The 20,390-nt window shown below is 38.0% G+C and overlaps 1 protein-coding gene across 3 annotated transcripts in view; it reads left to right on the forward strand.

Moving 5' to 3' along the window:
* The window catches only part of mri (mrityu), a 188,868-nt gene extending 170,020 nt beyond the window's left edge, over positions 1–18,848 (forward strand). For all 3 annotated transcript variants that reach the window (XM_067146974.1, XM_067146976.1, XM_067146975.1), the window contains one exon: positions 17,967–18,848. In XM_067146974.1, coding sequence (XP_067003075.1) covers positions 17,967–18,182 — 216 coding nt within the window. In that variant the 3' untranslated portion in view covers positions 18,183–18,848. The remainder of the gene's footprint in view (positions 1–17,966) is intronic.
* The last annotated feature ends 1,542 nt before the right edge of the window (positions 18,849–20,390 follow it).

The following is a 20,390-nucleotide window of genomic DNA, read 5'->3' on the forward strand; positions in this document are numbered from 1 at the left end:
AGAAAAATTGCACAGTACCAGAAACCACTATACACTCAGTGAAACATCGGCTGAAACTACGCGGAGCTCCGCCAATAACAACATTTGTAAATATCAGTAGGGCCAACTAGATGACAATAAACCAGGAAGGTGGGATGGAGCTGGGAACCAACCGAGGGCATGGATATGGCTTAGGTTGCAGTTTCAGAAATAATCAACCGTGATCCTTCATTTTCAAAATATTATTTACAAATGGACTTTTAAAAATAAATTCCGAACAAATTCCGCCATGCGGAAGGTACCGACACATAACGATAGTAAAATACAACCTGCATGATCTGCTGAGACACACCAACTATTAATATACGATCTTTGACAATAGCTTCCTATAAGTTCAAAGATTCAAACAAACTATACATCTAGTTACAAATCCAGTAGTACAATGCAATTTAGTAGGTAAGAAGAAACGTAATACACTATTACAATTTACAGTGAAGTTGAACGTACTTCCCAAAAACTCTAGCGTACATCAAGTGACACGGAACTACCAGAGGCAAAACCCCAAGGTAAATATATAAACTACAATTTACATTTTCAGCGAAACAAGGAACAGGGAATGCCTCGAAAACAAACGGGCAAGCCCAGCTGAAAAGCTAAGGCATCATAAATAAATAAGTGGCGAATCTAGGTGAGGTTAGGACAGACTCCTATATGAAAAAGCAAACGAACATTACAGGAAATTTAAGCTGGAATGGAAATCATGAGTGCTTACCCCAAAGTGGCCCATCCCGGTAGCGAGGCGCCGCTGACTGCATCAAAACTTCGGACGGTCAAGAGATCGAAGACTGACAGACAGAACACTCACAGACCACAGACCGACCAGTCAGACCACGAAATGCTGCCTCGCTCTCTTTATAAGGGAAACCCTGGCCTTGGAGTAGCCAATCAGAATGCATGAGCCCGCCTATTGTCACCCAGATTCACCAATCACAATTCCTACTTCAGTCGCGAACTTTAACATACTTTCTCGAATACATACAATCGTGAATCTTCCATTTCCAGAACAGTCAGAAAATACTTTCTAGAATACATAACAAACAAAAGGCAACACACCCTGTTCAAAAATTCATGTGATAACTTTCTGGATACTTCCAGTAAATATAGAACTGAAATCTACTATTTACAACCAACCTATGTACAACAATATTTCTTACACTGTACAGGTTAGGTACCTGAATGGAATACAAATAAAATATATCACCACCCTTCAGATTATACAGAAAGCACCACGGAAGGTCCACAAATAAAGTCCTCAACAAACACCTCCCACTTCCAATACATTCTACACCTGTGACATCTTCCTCTCCCCGGAAGTTGAGCCACGCTCGACCATTAACATAATTTTACTGGGGAGAAAGCAATCAATTTATAAAACGTTCTCACATAGTATAGATAGGAAAGATACATGACCCTAACAATCGTGATTTCTTGAAGTTGCCTTTCCAACAATAAACAAAACAAACTGTGGCTACAGCAAAGGTCCTTTTAGTAGCCTAGAGTTTATGGTTTAGCAATAATTTTCAAAAATAATAAAGGTGTTCATAGATCCACCTGTTCAATAAATATCACATAAAAGTCCACATGGATAGTCACACTACACTTCAAAACGCCTTCTGAACCTTTTACAGTTGCTTTGACAATTTCTACTCTGTCCACCAAAGGATGTACACTCTTTCCTTCTGCCAGTTGTTAGACATCCAGAACCTTCTCGCTTTCTAGTCAGACAGTGTTCAAGGCCTCCTTAGTCAAGTTATGGACTACGTATTTTGCACCACATTTCACACCAGTCACAGCACAGCTAGGCCACAGGTTCTTGCTGATGATGCGGCTGCCGACACGGCCGTTTGTCGCCAGCCTCCATTCAATTTCAGTCCAACCCAGGTAGCTATGTAACTTGCAGTCCAGTGGTATCTTGCACCAAATAAGCAGATGGGTGAGACACCATCCAGTCAGACTACCTCCATTAGGATGTTCGCCACAGGATTGTGGTGCCGGATGGTAGCGCCCAAGGCACACAGTGTGTTGGGCCCCTTTAAACAACAAGCATTGTCATCATCATCAAACATGGTGATTTCAATGTGAAAGACAGTGTGCGCTCTGGTATGCCACAAAATGTGTGAAGACGAGCTATTGCAGGCATTACTGGGTGATGACCCAACTCAAACTCAGCAGCAATTGGCACAAGCATTAAATGTGTCACAAGAAACAATCAGCAGACTTTTATGAGAAATGGGGAAGATCAGTAAACTTGGTAAATGGGTCCCACATGATTTGAGTGAACGGCAAATGGAAAATTGCAAGTCACTTGTGAAATATTGCTTCAACGCCATGAAAGAAAATAATTTCTGTACCGAAATGTGACGGATGACGAAAAATAATTTATTTTGAAAACCCTCACCGGAGAAAATCGTTGCTGTCACCTGGCGAATCCGGTCCTTCAACACCAAGGCCAAATCGCTTTGGCAATAAGACCATGCTTTGTGTCTGGTGGGACCAGAGCAGAGTTGTGTATTATGAACTCATGAAGACATCAGGCATGGCTCAAGTCCTAAGAGGAATAAAAAGACAGCTTAATATGGACACACTGCAATTAATTGAAGAAGAATTCAGTAAAACTCAATCAAGGGACTACAGTAGAACCTCTATTATACGTTCCCAGAAACTACGTTTTCCCGTATTATTCGTTCAAATTACGTGGTCCCGCGAGCATCCTAATTAAATCACGCTGTAAAAATCCCGCATTATCCGTTCCTCGAAGAAACGATTTCCCGGATCATCCGTCCATAAATTTCAGTCCCATCAACGCTAAATCCTCGATCACGCGTTTTTCAAGAAACCGCATCTCTCAAAAGGATGGCTACAGCATATTTATGGATCTTGGTGTTAACGTCTCGTCATTGTGGTAATTTGAGGAAGTACTGTACTGGAAAAGCGATCGGTGACGAACTTGCATAAGAGACCATCTTAGCATCCCATTCGGGTGGTATTGTTTAGAGAATCCATGGAAATCATAAAACACTGTGTGTCCACAACAATTGGAAGTAGACAGAGCGCATTTTGACATCTCTACTTGAAGACGGAACGAATTTCATGAAATGTTCGTACTTGCAAAACGTCTATACATTATGTCCAGAGTTAGATATTTATTTTTTTACTTTTTTCTAATGTATCGCCAAACAGGTTTTTGGCATTTCCCTCAGGGCATTGTATAGTCACTGGGCTTTCAGGCAGGAATCGAAACAGTTCCTTCTTAAGTAACACAAATTTACAGTAGTATTTTAATATTATCGTACACGATTATGTTATCGAGACCAGAACAGATGTTGCACCTTACATACATAAAGCCATGGGGGTTTTTGGGATTGCCTATTACTGTTTTTGTCCTAATATAAGGCTGGGAATTTCACGTTTTTGTGTTAAAATGTTGTAAATACCACAGTCGGTTCATTTGCGCGCGTTACATTTAAAGCTTTGTATCATTTCGCACTAGTACTGACTTGTACAGCGACCACGCTTTCCAGCTGAGCTCAAGGTCGCGAATAATCGTAATTTAGGAAGTGTTGATGATTTTTTTCTCTTTCCAATTTGATTGTGATCAGTGACGGGCAGAACTGAATTTAATTCATTCCAAAACTTGAAGACCGATACTTACATTCGAAACAATTCAAAACCATATTCTCGAGTTCAACATAACCTTGAAAAGCCGATGTAGAACTAATTTACGTGGTACAAGATTTCCATAAACAGTATACCGGTGACCAAATTACAATGGAAGATAAAAGAGGATTTCCCCATCATGTTGGGCGCTTTTGTATCTAATGTGCTTTATTTTATTAGATTAGAGAATTAAAAACTACTTGTGGTCGCTTGTTGTTTGGCTTGCCGTTACGGGTGTTAGATGTTTTGAAGAGTTTGGCTCCGGCTGATCAAAGTTGCTGAAGTGAAAGAAGTTTTCAGAGCAAAACTGACAAAGTTTCCCCGGTAAAACTGAATGTAAATTCCGAAATTTTAAGTCGCATACTGGTAATTAATGTTTGAAGCCAGCCCCGAGGTCTAACTTGCCTGCAAGTCACCCGGAGGGCCCGGGTTGGATTCCCGGCCAGGTTAGGCATTTTTACCTGGATATGAGGGCTGGTTCCAGGTTCAGTCATTCTACGATTACCTTTAATTTATGAGCTATTTAATAGTGAGATGGCGACCCCGGTCTAGAGAGACAGGAATAATGGCCGAGAGGATTCGTCACACTGACCATGCGTCACCTCGTAATCTGCAGGCCTTCGGACCGAGGGCGGTCACTTGGTAGACGGAAGGCCCATTGGGGCTGTAGTTTGGTTTGATTTAGGGGTCTTTGTAAGATTATAAGTATACATATTTCATTTTTTGATGTTTATAGCCAAATTGTTGATAGTTCATTCGTTCCCGGATTTTCGTTTTTTCCGTGTTGTACGTTTTTTTCCGTGGTCCCTCCAAAAACGGAGAATCGAGGTTCCACTGTAATACAAAACCTTCAGAAAACAGCTACGAAAATATGAACCCCCAATCCTACTGATGAAGGATGAAGATGGTAAGCTGGCTCATCTCATAACAATAAAGACAATGCAGAAATTCTGTCTAAATATTTCAACAAGCTTTTAAATTTTGAAGAACCTACAGAACTCCTTCATTTGGACACTAACACCCCAATAAAAACACCATCAAAGAACATCGATCCCCCCACAATAAAGGGAGTCTACCAAGCACTGAATAAATTTAAAAAGCAACGAAGTGCCAGGAGAAGATCAGACCTTTGTGGAAATCTGGAATTATGCAGGAAAATCAGCAAAAGTTGCCCTCCATCAACAGCTTGTCTCTATCCAGTTTAACCTTTTAAGTGCTGAGTTACCAGTTGACTGGTATCTCAGTGCTAAGTTTTTTCATTCGTATGTAAAAAAATTTGTAGAAGCCTCAATTTTTAAGTTATCAGCGGGGTGATTAGCTTAAAATATTTATTAATGTTGGTTGTTTATAAATCTAAATGCAAATAGAAAATCCTACGCTTATGTTCAATATTATTTTTAAAGAAAACAAAATTACACTTATGTGCCTATGTGTGCATTATCTTTATACAAAGTAAAGAGCCAAAAATAATATTTCCTAAAATCTGTAGACAACTAATACATGTATCTTCTTAGAAGTATATAAGTTGATATTTTAAAATACTTTCCAAACCTGGAATGTCGTGATAGTTAAATGTTTTCTACTGGTTGGTTGTGATGCCCATTTGTTCAACTATCTGCACCAACTCCACTGCCACAAAAGTTTCTAAAAAGTCAATGATTTTCGGGTTGTCATCAAACACTACTTGGCCCTCAGAGCCTGCCACAGTTACCTGAAACTCTGGTGAAGAAAAGTAATCCATCCGCCACAAAATTAGCGATAAAATAGCTTTTGTACTCACCGTGTTTTTCTTCTTTCATTTAGAAGGAGGCTGTGTTTCTCTCTCATATACAATATTTTCGGCACTCTCTCTATCACTCTCACTTTCAAAATCGCTTAAAAATTCCTTAAAATGGTTATCTCCATCATCACTTTCCGCTGTAGTTAATAACTGAAAGATTCTGTGATCCAAAATAACATCGCTGAAAGAGCAACTAAATTGTTCCGCCATGTTTGTTTACATCACAGATGTACTCCACAGACGTCTACAAAAAGCTCTGTAAGTTACTTCCCAAAGCTATAATCTCTGATTAGTTAGTTCTACATAACGTCCAACAGATGGCAGAACATGTCAGAGATCAAATACGCACTCGAAAGTGAACTGGGAAACTCAAAAAAAATTAAATTCTCGCGCACCGTCCATAGATGTGCGTAGCACTGGTGGACCGGCCGCGTCAGCCCGTCTGTAGGCGGGTGTAGCACTCATCGGGTTAAGGGGAGCTGGAGGTTGTCAAATCCAAAAAATTACGATATTTCATTTTTACTACTAAAAATTAACTTGAACATTCCTCTTCAAGGCAAACTTTGGTTTATCATTTTACTCGCCCTAGAAGTGGAGTTATTGATGTTTCTGTACGTGCTTGCAGAGGAAGTGGGCAGCTGCCACAGTAATGCTTATCCTCACCGCTAGATGGGGCTTCATTCATTACATTCCTAACCCGGTCGAATGACTGGAAACAAACTGAGCAATTATTATTATTATTATTATTATTATTATTATTATTATTATTATTATTATTATTATTGGTGCAGCCCTTGTAAGGCAGATCCTCCAACAAGGGTGAGTGGCATCTACCGCCTATGGGAACTGCGTGGTTTTTTTTAGTAGAGGATGTTGTTGTCTGTGAGTTTCAGGAATGTTGGAGATAGTACAAATATCCAGTCCCTGAGCCAGGGGAAATTACCATTTTGTGGTTAAAATCTCTGACTCACCCTGGAAGTTTGCACAATTTTTGTGTTGCGTGTGGATAATCATTCACATTACTAGCAGTTGACACTTCCTTCATCATGGATCAGCGCCAGACCATCTACAATATTTCATATGAATGAAGCTTTACAAGGTAAATATTCCATCCCTCTCTTTTGTTACTGAGAACAAGCAAAAGGATCTGACTTCATTCATCAAGATAAGAACATGAAGCGATGTCAGCCGCACGGAGTTCAAATCTGTCTTCGGTCAGTCCATCAATAGCGTACTTATCTCCTCTTTCTCTGCAGGAAATTATTTTTATTATTATTATTATTGTTGTTGTTGTTATTATTATTATTATTATTATTATCGGATGCGAAAAAGACGAGAAAACTGATCACGCAAAGCTCACTTAGAAGTTGTGCATTTCCTTCTTTGCCAGGCAGCCTTCAATTTTTCTCTCATCGTGGTTCTTCGTTCTTCTGTCCACTTAGCTCCTGTCTTCTTCTTGTGGTTTCCGTCTGAGTCTACTTCCCACTTGTTGATTTTCATTCTGTAGCAGGTTCGGTCAGCGATGTCGGCCACTTTGATTCCTGATTTTTTCAGGTCTTGGCGGATTTCCATTGTCCACCTATTTGTTTTGATGTTTTCTGTTGCCTCAAGTAAGATTCTTGTCAGTCTGTTTTCTGGAAGGCGTTTGATGTGTCCGTAAAATTTCAGGCGTCTTTTTCTGATGTCGGCCGCAAGGTTTGAGAGCTCCTCGGTTTTTGTACGAGATTGCAGTCTATATCCTTCGTCGGTCAGTTTTGGGCCAAGAATTTTTCTGATGATTTTACGTTCTTCTTTCAGGATATCTTCAAGTACTGTTTTCCTGTGGAGATCCAGTGCTTCACTCGCGTATAGTATTTCAGGTTTGATCACAGTATTGTAATGTTGAATTTTGGTGAAGATTGAAAGGCATTTTTGGTTGTAAATGTTTTGCGTTCGGCGGAGGGCTCTCTTCATTTTCTGGCTGCGGACCTCGAGGGCCTTATGTTCTTTTCCTGTTGGTACTAAAATTTCTCAGAGATATCGGAACTCGGTTACTTTTCGATTGTGACAAATTTCGTGTTCAAATTCTGGAGGCTGCAGTGGTTACACCTGACCTTGGTTATTGAAAAGGAGATTTGTAGGCCGAATTTTTCTGAACATTTCTTGAGGGTTTCGATTTGGCTGATTGCCTGTTGTTCGTTTGTTGCGAGGATCGCGAGATCATCTGCGAAAACGAGACAGGAGATTTTTACATGTTTTCTTGTCATACTTATTATAATACTATAATAATAATTATTATTATTATCCCTTGACTACCTGTAAAACAAAGTAGATACCATAACGGATGATGGAATTGAGAGGTGGGAAGGCACTTGAAAAAACTTGTAAGAAATACATTATATACAATTAATTTTCTATAAATCTATTTCTGAAAAACTGTAGCCTGATGAAACAAAGCTAGGGCTGGTTTCAGAGCCTTAATCTGGTAAAGATTCAGAATATATCAACAGTTTTCATTCAGCAAAAATTGTGTATATCCGTGTTCTAAGCCTTGGGAATGCCCTGATGTTGTAAGGACTGCCACCACAAGCTTATTGAGATATTCTATCCAGTGCCTTTTCTGGTCTATGAAAACTGAATACAGGTTTTCTTTTTGAGGTGGTGTTTTGCCATCAGTAAATGGGCAGTTCAGTTAGCAGTATAGTAGAGACTTTCCAGGGAAGAACCCAAACTTATTTTGAGAGTTCTATGATTTGGGAACTAATTCACTCATCCCAGAGAATAAGCAGATAATTTTTTTTTTTTTTTTTTTTTTTTTCATGGAAAGTATTTTTTTAAACAATATGAAATCACTGTTTGTCACCAATTGTTTTCAGAATTGTCCGTGTTGTATGAAACAGGTTTTTAAATTATGGTTTGTGTTTGATTTTGTTTAATTTCAAAAGTTTATGACATGTGTTTTTGATCACGAGTGAAACTGATGCTTGTTCTTGTAATGACCAGGCATTATTTTCTTATGTGGACTAGTCGAAACCTGGTGTAAGTCACATTTAATATTGTTAGCTGGTAAGATGTAACAGTTCTCATAAACAAAGAAAGGCAGCTGTGTAAATTAACTGCCAATAATGTATTTACAAGATGATAATATCCACATCCACAACACAAGACAAACTGATGTATGTGGTTGAAGCCATCTTTATTAACGACATTCAGAAAATTTGGCTATTTTGTTCAATATTTTGAAGAAATTGCTTACCTTGTTAGTTTCAGAGGATGGAGTACTGAAATTAGCAGGTTATTACAAAACTTTTTAAAAAATCTGTTTTTACTTTCCCAAATTATTACGCGGGCATAGCAGGGGGAGAGGTGATACTCCCGCGTGGCGCGACCCAGATGACGGATAGGGCTGTCCTAACCGTCTTGCCGGCGGACTTCGGGGAAATAAAATACCTCTCGCGGACCAAACACACAACCCCCTGTGGGTGAGGGATGCAGACGAAGAATACATCCACGGTATCCCCTGTCTGTCGTAAGAGTCAACTAAAAGGGGCAACCAAGGGATGATTGTATTAGAACCATGAAACTACTTGTAATTAATACCACCACGTGGGGAACACCATGGGTCGCTTTTACTTGCGCGTAGTACCACTATGTTAGGTACCAAATAGGTTTGTGATTAGTAGCAACAGAGTGCATTGCCAGCTTCTACGGTACCTGTGATTAGTACCACTTCAGGAGCGACACCATGGTTCTGGCTTGCCTATGATTAGTACCCACTATATGAGGAACACCACGGGATAGTGCGGGTTCCTGTGGTTAGTACACACATGTGATGAATACCCTAGGTTTGCATTGCCTGTAAATGGTGCCGCAATGTGCAAAACACCATAGGTCCGTATTCCATGTGCGAAATTCATTACCTGTGAGTAGTACCATACTGTGTGGTATGCCATGAGTCTACACTACTCTTGATTAGTACCGCAACATGACAAATACCATGGTCTACTTTCCTAGCGATAAGTACCATTATGAGGGGCCAATGACTTGGATTTTGGATCCCTTTAGACTAAAAGCATCATCGATTCAGTATTATGCTATAGACGCAGTCCCTTGGTCAGTAATACTATTGTTTCACGTCAGTTTCTGTGAATCTGAGGCATTACAGGTCGAATCCACTGATTGTTTTAAATTCATATCCATCCATTCATCATTCGTCCTCACGTTTTTAATTCTGGTCAGCGGAGGATTTTGGACTTTTAATTTGACATTCCATTTCATCTCATTTCGTACCATCAGGGGCCAGTGACCTAGATGTTAGACCCCTTTAAACAACAAGCATCATCATTATCAAATAAATTGACATGTATTACTCCAAGGGAAAGAAAAGTCCTGTGTAAAGTGATGGTGTTAACTGTGCATGCTCTTTGAAGGGCTTCAGGGACATCTCAGTCTGGATTTGCATACTTCTCATAATGTATCTTTTTATCCCATCGTACTCTGGTATACTGCGATCAAGCTTTATCTCTGTTGACTAGGCAAGATGCACTTCCTCTCTACTTTTTCCCAGCTATTTAACTAATCTTTATTTTAAATGCAAATGATTTATTTATTTATTTTGCATTTGAGGAGTGTTTGTTCAAAACATTATATTTTCAGACATGATATAGGCTTTTTGGGTTTATGTCGTGTCAAGAAAATAAGGTGAAATTCTTTACGCTTTGCAGAGAACTGTGCTCTGCATCATCACAAGAAAATCTCGACTGTCCGCAAGAAAGGCTTCTTAAACAATTAGCTTTGAAATTTAGACGTTATAATAGAAGTGGAAATGGAAATCCTAACAATTTCAATAGGGACACTGGCTATCTTGCCAGCCATTAAGGGTTTACATAGGTAGTTCCCTTCCCTGTCCCTTCACTATTGTTATTTCGTCTCTGTGTTTTCTAAAATTGTACAGATGTTTTGTTCCAGACTTGTGTCCATGTCATACACTTGTCAATGTCATATGTTACGTATACATGTTATGTGACCCTCTTAGACTGATTCTGATGGTTCCGTCAGCTTCCGCTTCGAACGTTAGTGCTGTACCACGTCCGGGGAGCCATCTGGTGATGAATGAACGTACCCTTTCCACTTTTATTATAACGTCTATATTTCAGAGCTCATTGTTTAAGAAGCCTTTCTCGTTGACAGTCGAGATTTTCTTCTGATGAGACAGAGCACAGTTCCCTGCGAAATCTAACGAATTTCACCTTATTTTCTTGACACGGCATAAGCCCAAAAACCTATATCATGTCTATAATTATGGCCCGTGAAAGCATCAATGGCAGCATTATATTTCCACTTCCAAAAAATAAATCATGACTTCGTCCACATGCATTACAGTAGTTGAATATTATCGATTGCCATGAGCAATCCAGACCAGGAAGATGTAACTCCTTAAAAGTTGTACCAAACCTGATGATGGGTACGCTCCATGTCCCTTTTATTTTACGTTTCTTGCACTTTTCCCACAATATTCTTAATGTTGAAATAGTACCTTTTGAACAGATACTCCTTATCTGACAATATTTCAACAGAATATAACAAACTGTGTATTCACAAGGTACCTATAACTCTCTGGAATGGATGTAGAACATTCCTCCAGGTTTTGTATGATTTGTGTGTTTTTTAATGAATAAATGAATTTTCCTTATCAGTCCCCTCTCTCCACCTTGGTTTTGTAAGCATTAAGCACTTCTCTTTGACATTAATTTTATTGTGTATAATACCCACTGGTATTGTTCACATGGGCCAGAGAGCCAGTCTTATAAAAACTGTCAGTTGTTCAGAAGTTCTGAGGTTTGATCTTGGTTACATGAACACTGGTCATGTTCTATTTTTATAGGTGAATTGCTGGCAAATCATCAAATAGTACCTTAACTCTATACTAAGGTACCCTAAAGCCTAGTGAATTCCATTGTTTTAACCTTTGAAAGAGTTGCCCCAGGGGATCATTGTTAGTGGCTGGCATATGGTCCCAAGTTTGTGGTTTGATACCTGCTGAAGTAATCAGCTTTTGAAGAATAGTTAAAAATCTTGCAGGTCCATGTCAATGTTGGGATGTTAAAGATCTCTGATGGTGAATTTAGAGTCGCCTATCCAGCAATATTTCTTTATACGAAAGTACATATAATGCTGGTCTCATCATCTTTGTTCCTCAGCTTATGTATATATGTATATATGTCCAACCATTGTTCCGTTTCTCTGCGGGGTCGGGTATAAAGCGAGATGAATCTTCGTTGTGCTTTTATAACAGGATGCCCTTCTGGGCATCAATCTCATCAGAGGAGCTAATGAGATGAAATGAATGATGTGGTACATGATAGTAAGAAGGGAGAGCTTGAAGCCAATACAAGCACATAGCCTACTCCTATCAAATAACACCAAGGAGTCTGCCCAAGGCTTAATGTCCCTATATGAACACTGCCGAGAGGTTTGGGATTGAATCCAAGTATACCACCACCTCTCCTACTCTTGCCAGTCAACATTCTGACGGTGAAATTTTTTCGACCAGTGGGTCTCAAACCAAACAATAGCATACCTGCCAACTTATACGGTTTGTCCGTAAAATTTACGGAAATTGCAGCATTTTACAGTTTTACGGATGGACGGTGTCATTTTACGACTTCGCGGACAAAAATTTGAAACGTTAGCATTAGATAATCGCTCCACTTCGGTACAATCGATTGTTTGAGTGGGTCGAAGCACGCTCGGTCTTGGCAAGACCGACTACAAGATATCGTAGTCTGTCTTGGTCGAAGGCAAGTCCACGATAGTCGATAACTCATTCTTTGATATGATTAGTATTTTTAATCATGTGATGTTTGTGTCGTTGGAATTGTATTTAAAGCCGGGATAACAGTACTATCTGCGCACTTTTTAGCGATAGATTTGTCTACGGGTTTGAGGAGCAAAGAGGGAGCACTTCCGGTTCCGTTAGTACTGCCAACTGAATGGAAATGAAATCTGAATATTGTATTATCCGTACACTTTATCTTGGTGCATTTGTGTACGGGGTTGAGTAAGGAGGGAGCTGTCCCGGTATCGATAGTGCTGCCTGGTGCTGCCAACTGAATGAAAATGAAATCTGAATTGAATCGAGAATATGATCGATCGATATGAAATTTCTAAACCGTTATCATCTTAAGCCAACAACTTTGTCACATACACATTATATAACATTATAAAACATTTCTCAATGCGAATCTTGTTCCTAGCATGAATTCTATACTTTGGCTTTGTTGTGTAAACAACAACAGTACTAGTATGTAAAGTGTACGCCAGATGTCGCACAACGATGCTTAAGCGATTCATAGTTTGTGTTTCAAAGGTTGCCAGTACGAATCTCGAAGATCGCCGAGGTCGACCGATTCAGCACTAGGGTGTAAATGCACCAAGATAACGTGTGCGGATAATAGTTGGTCTTGCTCAGACCTTAACCAACCTATTGAAACTGTCCATAATGGCGGCAGCTGGAGTGCTAGCATGCGTTTGTTTTGATTTGTGTAAGCCGTGGTGTTACCAAATATTTACGGAAATTTGAATATTATTAATCGTACATTATATTTATTTATAGTCTTAAGAAGGTTACAGATCATCTTTCAGTGCCGTAAGAAGCTATTTGTTCTCAAAGAGCTTATTTATTCCAACAATATCGGTGGTGATAAGGTTAATGTTGATTCTCATGTTCTTCTCTGGAAGTTTTTTCCTTCATTTTTAGTTACCTATGCGATATGTTTATAGTTTAATGTGCTGTGTGCCTAGATGTAAGTAAGAGCTTCAGTGTTCCCATTTCCAAAACGCCTAGTATTAAGACAAAATTGGATTAAGAGCATTCGTAAGGAAAACTTAGAACCGAATCATAGGACTAATAATGTTGTGTGGATTAATCATTTTATCATTCTTGAAATCAAATGTATTGTCAGGGAAGACATTATATACCCATAGAAGGTGGTGATCTAATTCGAGTGCCGCGCAAACTTCCGAAGTTTAAACTAATGATGCCTATCCTAGCATTTGCCTTATCAGCCAACATACCTTACTACAAAGAACATTAAATCAGTCCCAGAATTCATGACTAAAGTTTATGATTTAGAGACTAAATTATTCTTAAATGGTGGTGTAAGAATGATGTAATTAATTTTCAACGTTTTACAATGAACATGCGTAAACTAAACCTAACCCCATTTCCCGTGGAGTGAATATGAGGATTATGTTTTTTTATATATATGAAATACAATTATACCATTAATTCTGGTGAGTTTTAAGCTGACGAGTGCTTTAGATGGTCAAGGGTATCATACAAATATCGCTTGTACCTACTCAATAATACAGGTGGATTTTGGAGGGTGGAAATTTTGTTGGAGAAATTTGTTTGCGTGTTTTACATAATGGGCTGTGGTTAATGGTGGTGTTACATAGTATTTCATGTAAGGTTAATAATGTTCTTTGTTGACATCTATATATCATATTTGCTGACCGGAGATTCATATGTGAAATAATTTTATACTCTGTGTCTGTTTCAACCTGACGTTGATACAGTAATTCTCCCTTCATTATTTTCCCCTCTGAAATTTCATTTAGACTTACAGTACGCTATAACGCTACTTTTGGTCTTTAATTATTCATATTTTGAGTTAGTGAATTGCATTTCATGACGTTCGACTTGTGATATTTTCTTTAGGTGACTCGAAATAAACATGCATAACCTTTCCCTCATCCTCTCATATCGCACTCCGATGTCCGCCATGTTTATTCTGGATTACTGTCTGATGTAATTGTAGTTGGTCTTGTCTAAACCTTTGTTACTTTAAGCCAACAACTGTGTCACACACACATTATATAACATTTCTGGGTGCAAATCTTATTCCTAGAGTGAATTCTATAGTTTGGCTTTGCTGTGTAAATAACAACAGTACTAGTATGTAAAGTGTACGCCGGACGTCGCACAGCGATGCATAAGCGATTCATAGTTTGTGTTTCAAAGATTGCCAGTACGAATCTCGAAGATTGCCGAGGTCGACCGCTTCAGCACTAGGGTGTAAATCCAAGACCAACTACAATTACATCAGACCGTAATGCAGAAAAAACATGGCGGACATCGGCGTGCGATTTGAGAGGTTGAGGGAAAGGTTATGCATGTTTATTCCAAGTCACCTAAAGAAAATATCACAAGTCGAACCTCATGAAATGCAAATCACTAACTCAAAATATGAATAATTAAAAACCATAAGTAGCGTTATCGCGTATTGTAAGTCTAAATGAAATTTCAGAGGGGAAAATAACGAAGGGAGAATTATTGTATCAACGTCAGGTTAAAACAACACAGAGTATAAAAATATTCCACATATGAATCTCCGGTCAGCAAATACGATATATAGATGTCAACAAAGAACATTATTAACCTTACATGAAATACTATGTAACACCACCATTAACCACAGCCCATTATGTAAAACACGCAAACAAATTTCCCCAACAAAATTTCAACCCTCCAAAATCCACCTGTATTGTTGAGTAGGTACAAGCGATATTTGTATGATAAACTTGACCGTCTAAAGCACTCGTCGCCTTAAAACTCATCAGAATTGATGGCATAATTGTATTTTATATAAAAAAGAACATAATCCTCACGTTAACTCACGGGAAATGGGGTTAGGTTTAGTTTACGCATGTTCATTGTAAAACGTTGAAAATTAATTACATCATTCTTGCACCACCGTTTAAGATTAATTTAGTCTCTAAATCATAAATCTTGGTCATGATTTTCCGGATCTTTCTGGGACTGATTTAATTTTCTTTGTAGTAAGGTACGTTGGCTGACAGGGTAAATGCTAGGATAGGCAACATTAGTTTTAACTTCGGAAGTTTGCGCGGCACTGGAATTAGATCACCACCTTCTATAGGTATACGTCTTCCCTCAGAATACATTTGATTTCAAAAATGATAAAATCATTAATGCACATAACATTATTAGTACTATGATTCGGTTCGAAGTTTTCCTTACGAATGCTCTTAACCCAATTTTGCCTTAATACCGGTACTAGGTCTTTTGGAAACGGGAACACTGAGCTCTTACTTACATCAGGCACACAGCACATTGAACTATAAACATATTGCATAGGTAACTAAAAATAAAGAGAGAACTTTCGGAGAAGGACACGAGAATCAAAATTAACCTAATCACCACCGACATTGTTGGAATAAATAAGCTCTTTGAGAACAAACAGCTTCTTACGGCACTGAAAGAGAATCTATAATCTTCTTAAGACCATAAATAAATATAATGTACGATTAATAATATTTAAATTTCCGTAATATATTTGGTAACAACATGGCTTACACAAATCCAAACAAACGCATGCTAGCACTCCAGCTGCCGCCATTATGGACAGTTTCGATAGGTCGGTTAAGGTCTGAGATATTGTAGTTGGTCTTGGTAAATCTATCACTAAAAAGTGCGCAGATAGTACTTTCGTGTGAATCTTATGTGTCGACAGGCTCTGCTCCGCAAATTCTTTGTTCCGCTCCGTTCGTTGGATTGTGAAGTGAAATTTCTAAGAATTATAGCCTGATCTCTCCCTTTTCTTAATCATTTGTATACAAACTATTATGGTGTTCCGTTCGTTTGTGATTTAACCTGTGTTATTTGACCACATTATTGTTGTTCTTTGGTGGCCTTTTAAGGTTATGACATATTTTATGACGGGTTCGAGGTTTTCTGTTATAACTTCGTGCTTCGCTTTTTCTTGTATTTCTTGGACTAATCACACTCGTTCCAATGACTGGGTATACCGCTATTAGCGAAGCCCCTTAAATGACAAAGAAGAAGAACAATTACATTCGTTCCACATGTGTGTTTTTTACCATGTGCACATTCTTCATTTGCGAGGTTGGCGTCGTGTTCATTTAATATTTTAAGGCTTTGTGTGTTTTGCCATGTTTTAAGGAAGTGTTTGACTGCCTTGAGTGTTTGTTATAATTTTATGTGACGTTCAGTAATCCAGGTTCCTTTCGATGTTTGAATGGATCTAGAGGCATTTTTTTCTCGGACATTTTCATACGCTATATTCCTATTATAGGTTATCATGAATAAATCCAATAAGAAACAGTACCTACTTCCGGACATTTAAAGAATCGTATTGTTGATTTTCCGTGCATACTAAAATCAAGAAAGGTAGAAAAAATTGCCTTTTGTACGGTATGTGAGTGTGATATTAATATTGCACATGGTGGAAGAAACGATTTAAGTAATCATGTGAAGTGCGGTAAACGCGTAAGTTACGTTAAATCGAAGGAAGACAACAAGAAAATCAACACCTTTTATTCCAAGTCTGGAAACCTTGACAGTGACGTAATTAGGGCTGAGTGTCTGTTTACTTCCTTTTTGTTGGAACACAGTGTGCCTTTAAATGCGGCTGATCTTGCTGGTGCTTTATTTAAGATGATGTTTCCCACATCAGAAGTTACAAAGAAATGCAGTTGTGGTCGCACAAAAACGGCATGCATTGTAAATAAAATGGCAAAAAATGCATCATCTGAAGTTGTTAAGTGCCTTCAGAATGGACCATTTTCTTTGGCAACAGATGGTAGCAATGATACGAATGCCAAGTTGTATCCTATTGTTGTTACATTCTACGATATTCCGCGGGAAAAAGTAGTGAGCACTGTGCTATCCATACCAGCGTTAGAGGGGGACTCAACAGGGCAAAACATAGGTAACCTGATGTTACCACAGCTGAATTCTCATAACATACCAATTGAAAACTGTGTGGCTTTCTGCTCCGACAATGCTCCTGTTATGATAGGACAAAAAAACAAATGGGGTTTCAGCAGTTCTGAAGGAAGTTCAACCAGGTATTGCCGTCATAGGTTGCATTTGCCACCTGTTTAATCTTCTTGATTGTTATTTTCATCTACAAATCATTGGCCTATGATGTAAGTAGATGTGATTTGCAGTGTGTATTATATTTTTTCTTGCCTGTGTTACGTTAAACAAGTTTTATTGTGTAAAGCCTTTTTCGATTATCACATATCTGCTTAATTTATCAAGGATGTCCTGTTATGTATGCTCCAAACTAATATTCACCACGCCTGCTGCTGTTTAACATGGATTTATTCATGATTGTTATTTTCATCTACAAATCATTGGCCTATGATTTAAGTAGATTTGATTTCATTGAAATATTCTGTTTAAAGCATGAATTATTGCATTTTGTAGCCCAGAAGTATTCATATTTTCGTCAAGACGGGGTATGTCGAAAATCCTTAGATTTTCCGTCGTGCGTGAGTTTTACTGATAGCCCTTTTCAAAAGTTGGCAGGTATGCAACAGTGTCAGACCATATAGACTTGACGCCTTAATGATCATGACCACCAGGCGAGCTACATTCCTCAGCTAAAGTAATAACGAATAATGTAGTTTCCTCTTTGTTTTGTAAGTTTATTCAATTCTTGTACGATATCTGTTACAGTGTGTAAAGTCAAAATCTGTGACGAATCTGGCAGAGGCTACTGCTGATCCTGCATTAGAGTTGGATGCAGGAGGGAATCCTCTTCCAGCTCCTGTGATACTGGAACCCCAAGGTGTGGAGCCTGAAGAGGGTGCTGTTGGAGGTATGCTCCCTCCACAACCATCAGCCAATGAGCCTTATCCTGAGTTACACCTTCCCCCAGAAGAAGCTTTATAAGCTGTATAGAACACATTTTTAAAGGCAATTGAAACTGATAAAATGACTGTACACTCAAATTAAATTTCGTATTATCTTTATCAGAAATATTAAATCAGTGTCTAATATATTGCTTTGTATCATTGTCTTTAAAATGTTCTTAATATTTGTATTGTCAGCATTAATCCTATGAAGTCATACCAGCTACACAATTCCAGCTGTTGGGATGTCCATCTTGAGCCAATGTGTAAGGAAATGTTAACTTATGAGTCTGAAGTAGATTTTTATATGGTAATTTTGTTTATATGTTTATATATTGAATACTGTAAGTAAAACTTAATGATACATACCTAATAACTTTTGTTTGTGGAACAGCTTGAACGTTTTTTATATCTGAACTTGCATTGCCAAAGTTTACTGTTATGCTGTAATGCCTAAATGTGAATTATTTAATGGTAATATTTTAAGTTGCTCTAGCATAATGCTGTCTTCCATTATGAAACTGTATTTTACTTTCTACTCAGTGTACTAGCGATTACTGGCATTTCAGTCTATGTATAACTGTTCTGTATAACAAGGGTAGATTTTGCACAAATGAAAATGGATTTATCTTTGCATACTTTTTAAAGATTTTGAAATAATATTTTATGTTGTTGGAATATACAAATATCTTTTTTTACTGCATTATATATGGAATTTTTGTAATTTTGTTACCCTAATTGCAAATGGCAAATCATTCCTTTCCCCATTTCCTTATTGGGTTAATTCTCTTCTCTGCTCAGGGATATTTATAAATTGTCAATATTCTTGTACTTGTAATAATTCAATAATAACAGTTTCATCTCTAATGTAAACTGTGTGAGTGAAAATCCATATACAGTATAACCGTGATTTTGGGTGACCTCAACTAGCATAAGCCTGCATTTAATGCAAAGAATTTTACGTCCTGGAATTATTCCTTGTAATTTATATTTGATCTGTAATTCGCATTAGGGTTAGAACATGCATTTAGCACAAGGAAATGTTGAAATTTCCAAATAGTTATTAAGAACCTGCAAAAATGATGTCAAGTTTCTAAAGATGAATGAAATCAGAAGTGGAATTTGCCAAGTGCAGGCAGGCGCTTAGAACTAAAGTGAGATGTCTGGCTTATGTCTACATTCAACCTTAAGCGTGGCCATTGTTATATACGAATGTTCGTGAATAGCGACTGCTGTAGACCAAATAAAGCCAAAGATTGACGATGTCACACCATTCAAATAGACACGATGCTTTGCTTGCACGTACGTGTAGGGATATTGCAATACCACATTCAGCAGGATATTTTGCTGTCGATATTGCATTAATATTGGGAAACAAATATCAAACTGATAGCATTGTTGTCGCAGTACTGTGACAACTCAGCAACATTTTTACATCAGCAAAATTCTTCATTGATGAACGAAATTCTAAATTTGTGAAAATATCTTATTATATCTCGTACAGTAAAAATGTATCAGATGTAAATGGTTGAAAATTAGATTTTCTATGTAATTATTGTTATGCACATTTTTATGTAATATTTTTGAAGATGATAAGGAAGTTAGTGAAAAATACACTAAGCGCGATAATCTCCATAATTATTCCTCGCACATTAAAAACACATCAAACTTGAAAAGATTGAATGTTATATTACACAACTTGGATAAAGCACAGGGGTTTTTTTTTTTCGATACAGCTAATGTGAATGGAGAAATCATACAACTTCAAAGATTTTCAGTCTGTTATAAACACTTTTTATAACACACATAACACCAGAGATGCCAACTACTGCAGATTTGTCGTGTGCTACGGCAGTACGGAAGCAGTACTGATTATTACGATGTTACTAATTCTTTGGCCGTGTGGTTAGGGTCGTACAGCTGTGAGCTTGAATCCGGGAGATAGACCTATCTGTGTCGGTGCGACAAAGTCACTAGCAAAAAGAAAAAGAACTGAATACAAATAAGGGAATACGTTCAGCTAATATGTTACACTCAGGGCCAAAGTTTGTAAACACATGTCGCCATTTCATGTTTGTTTTTTCACAAACTATATTTTAATAATGAGTTTCCTATGCAACGTACTGTACGAAACTGAATATTTTCGTATTTATGCGGAAGATGGAAAATTCAAAAATGCCACTTTGAATTACACTCATCAACAATACAGCTAGCTACAGTGGCATGTCGATGTGATGGAATTTCTTTT

The sequence above is a fragment of the Anabrus simplex genome, chromosome 5 (assembly GCF_040414725.1).
Source record: "Anabrus simplex isolate iqAnaSimp1 chromosome 5, ASM4041472v1, whole genome shotgun sequence".
Classification (NCBI taxonomy): domain Eukaryota; kingdom Metazoa; phylum Arthropoda; class Insecta; order Orthoptera; family Tettigoniidae; genus Anabrus; species Anabrus simplex.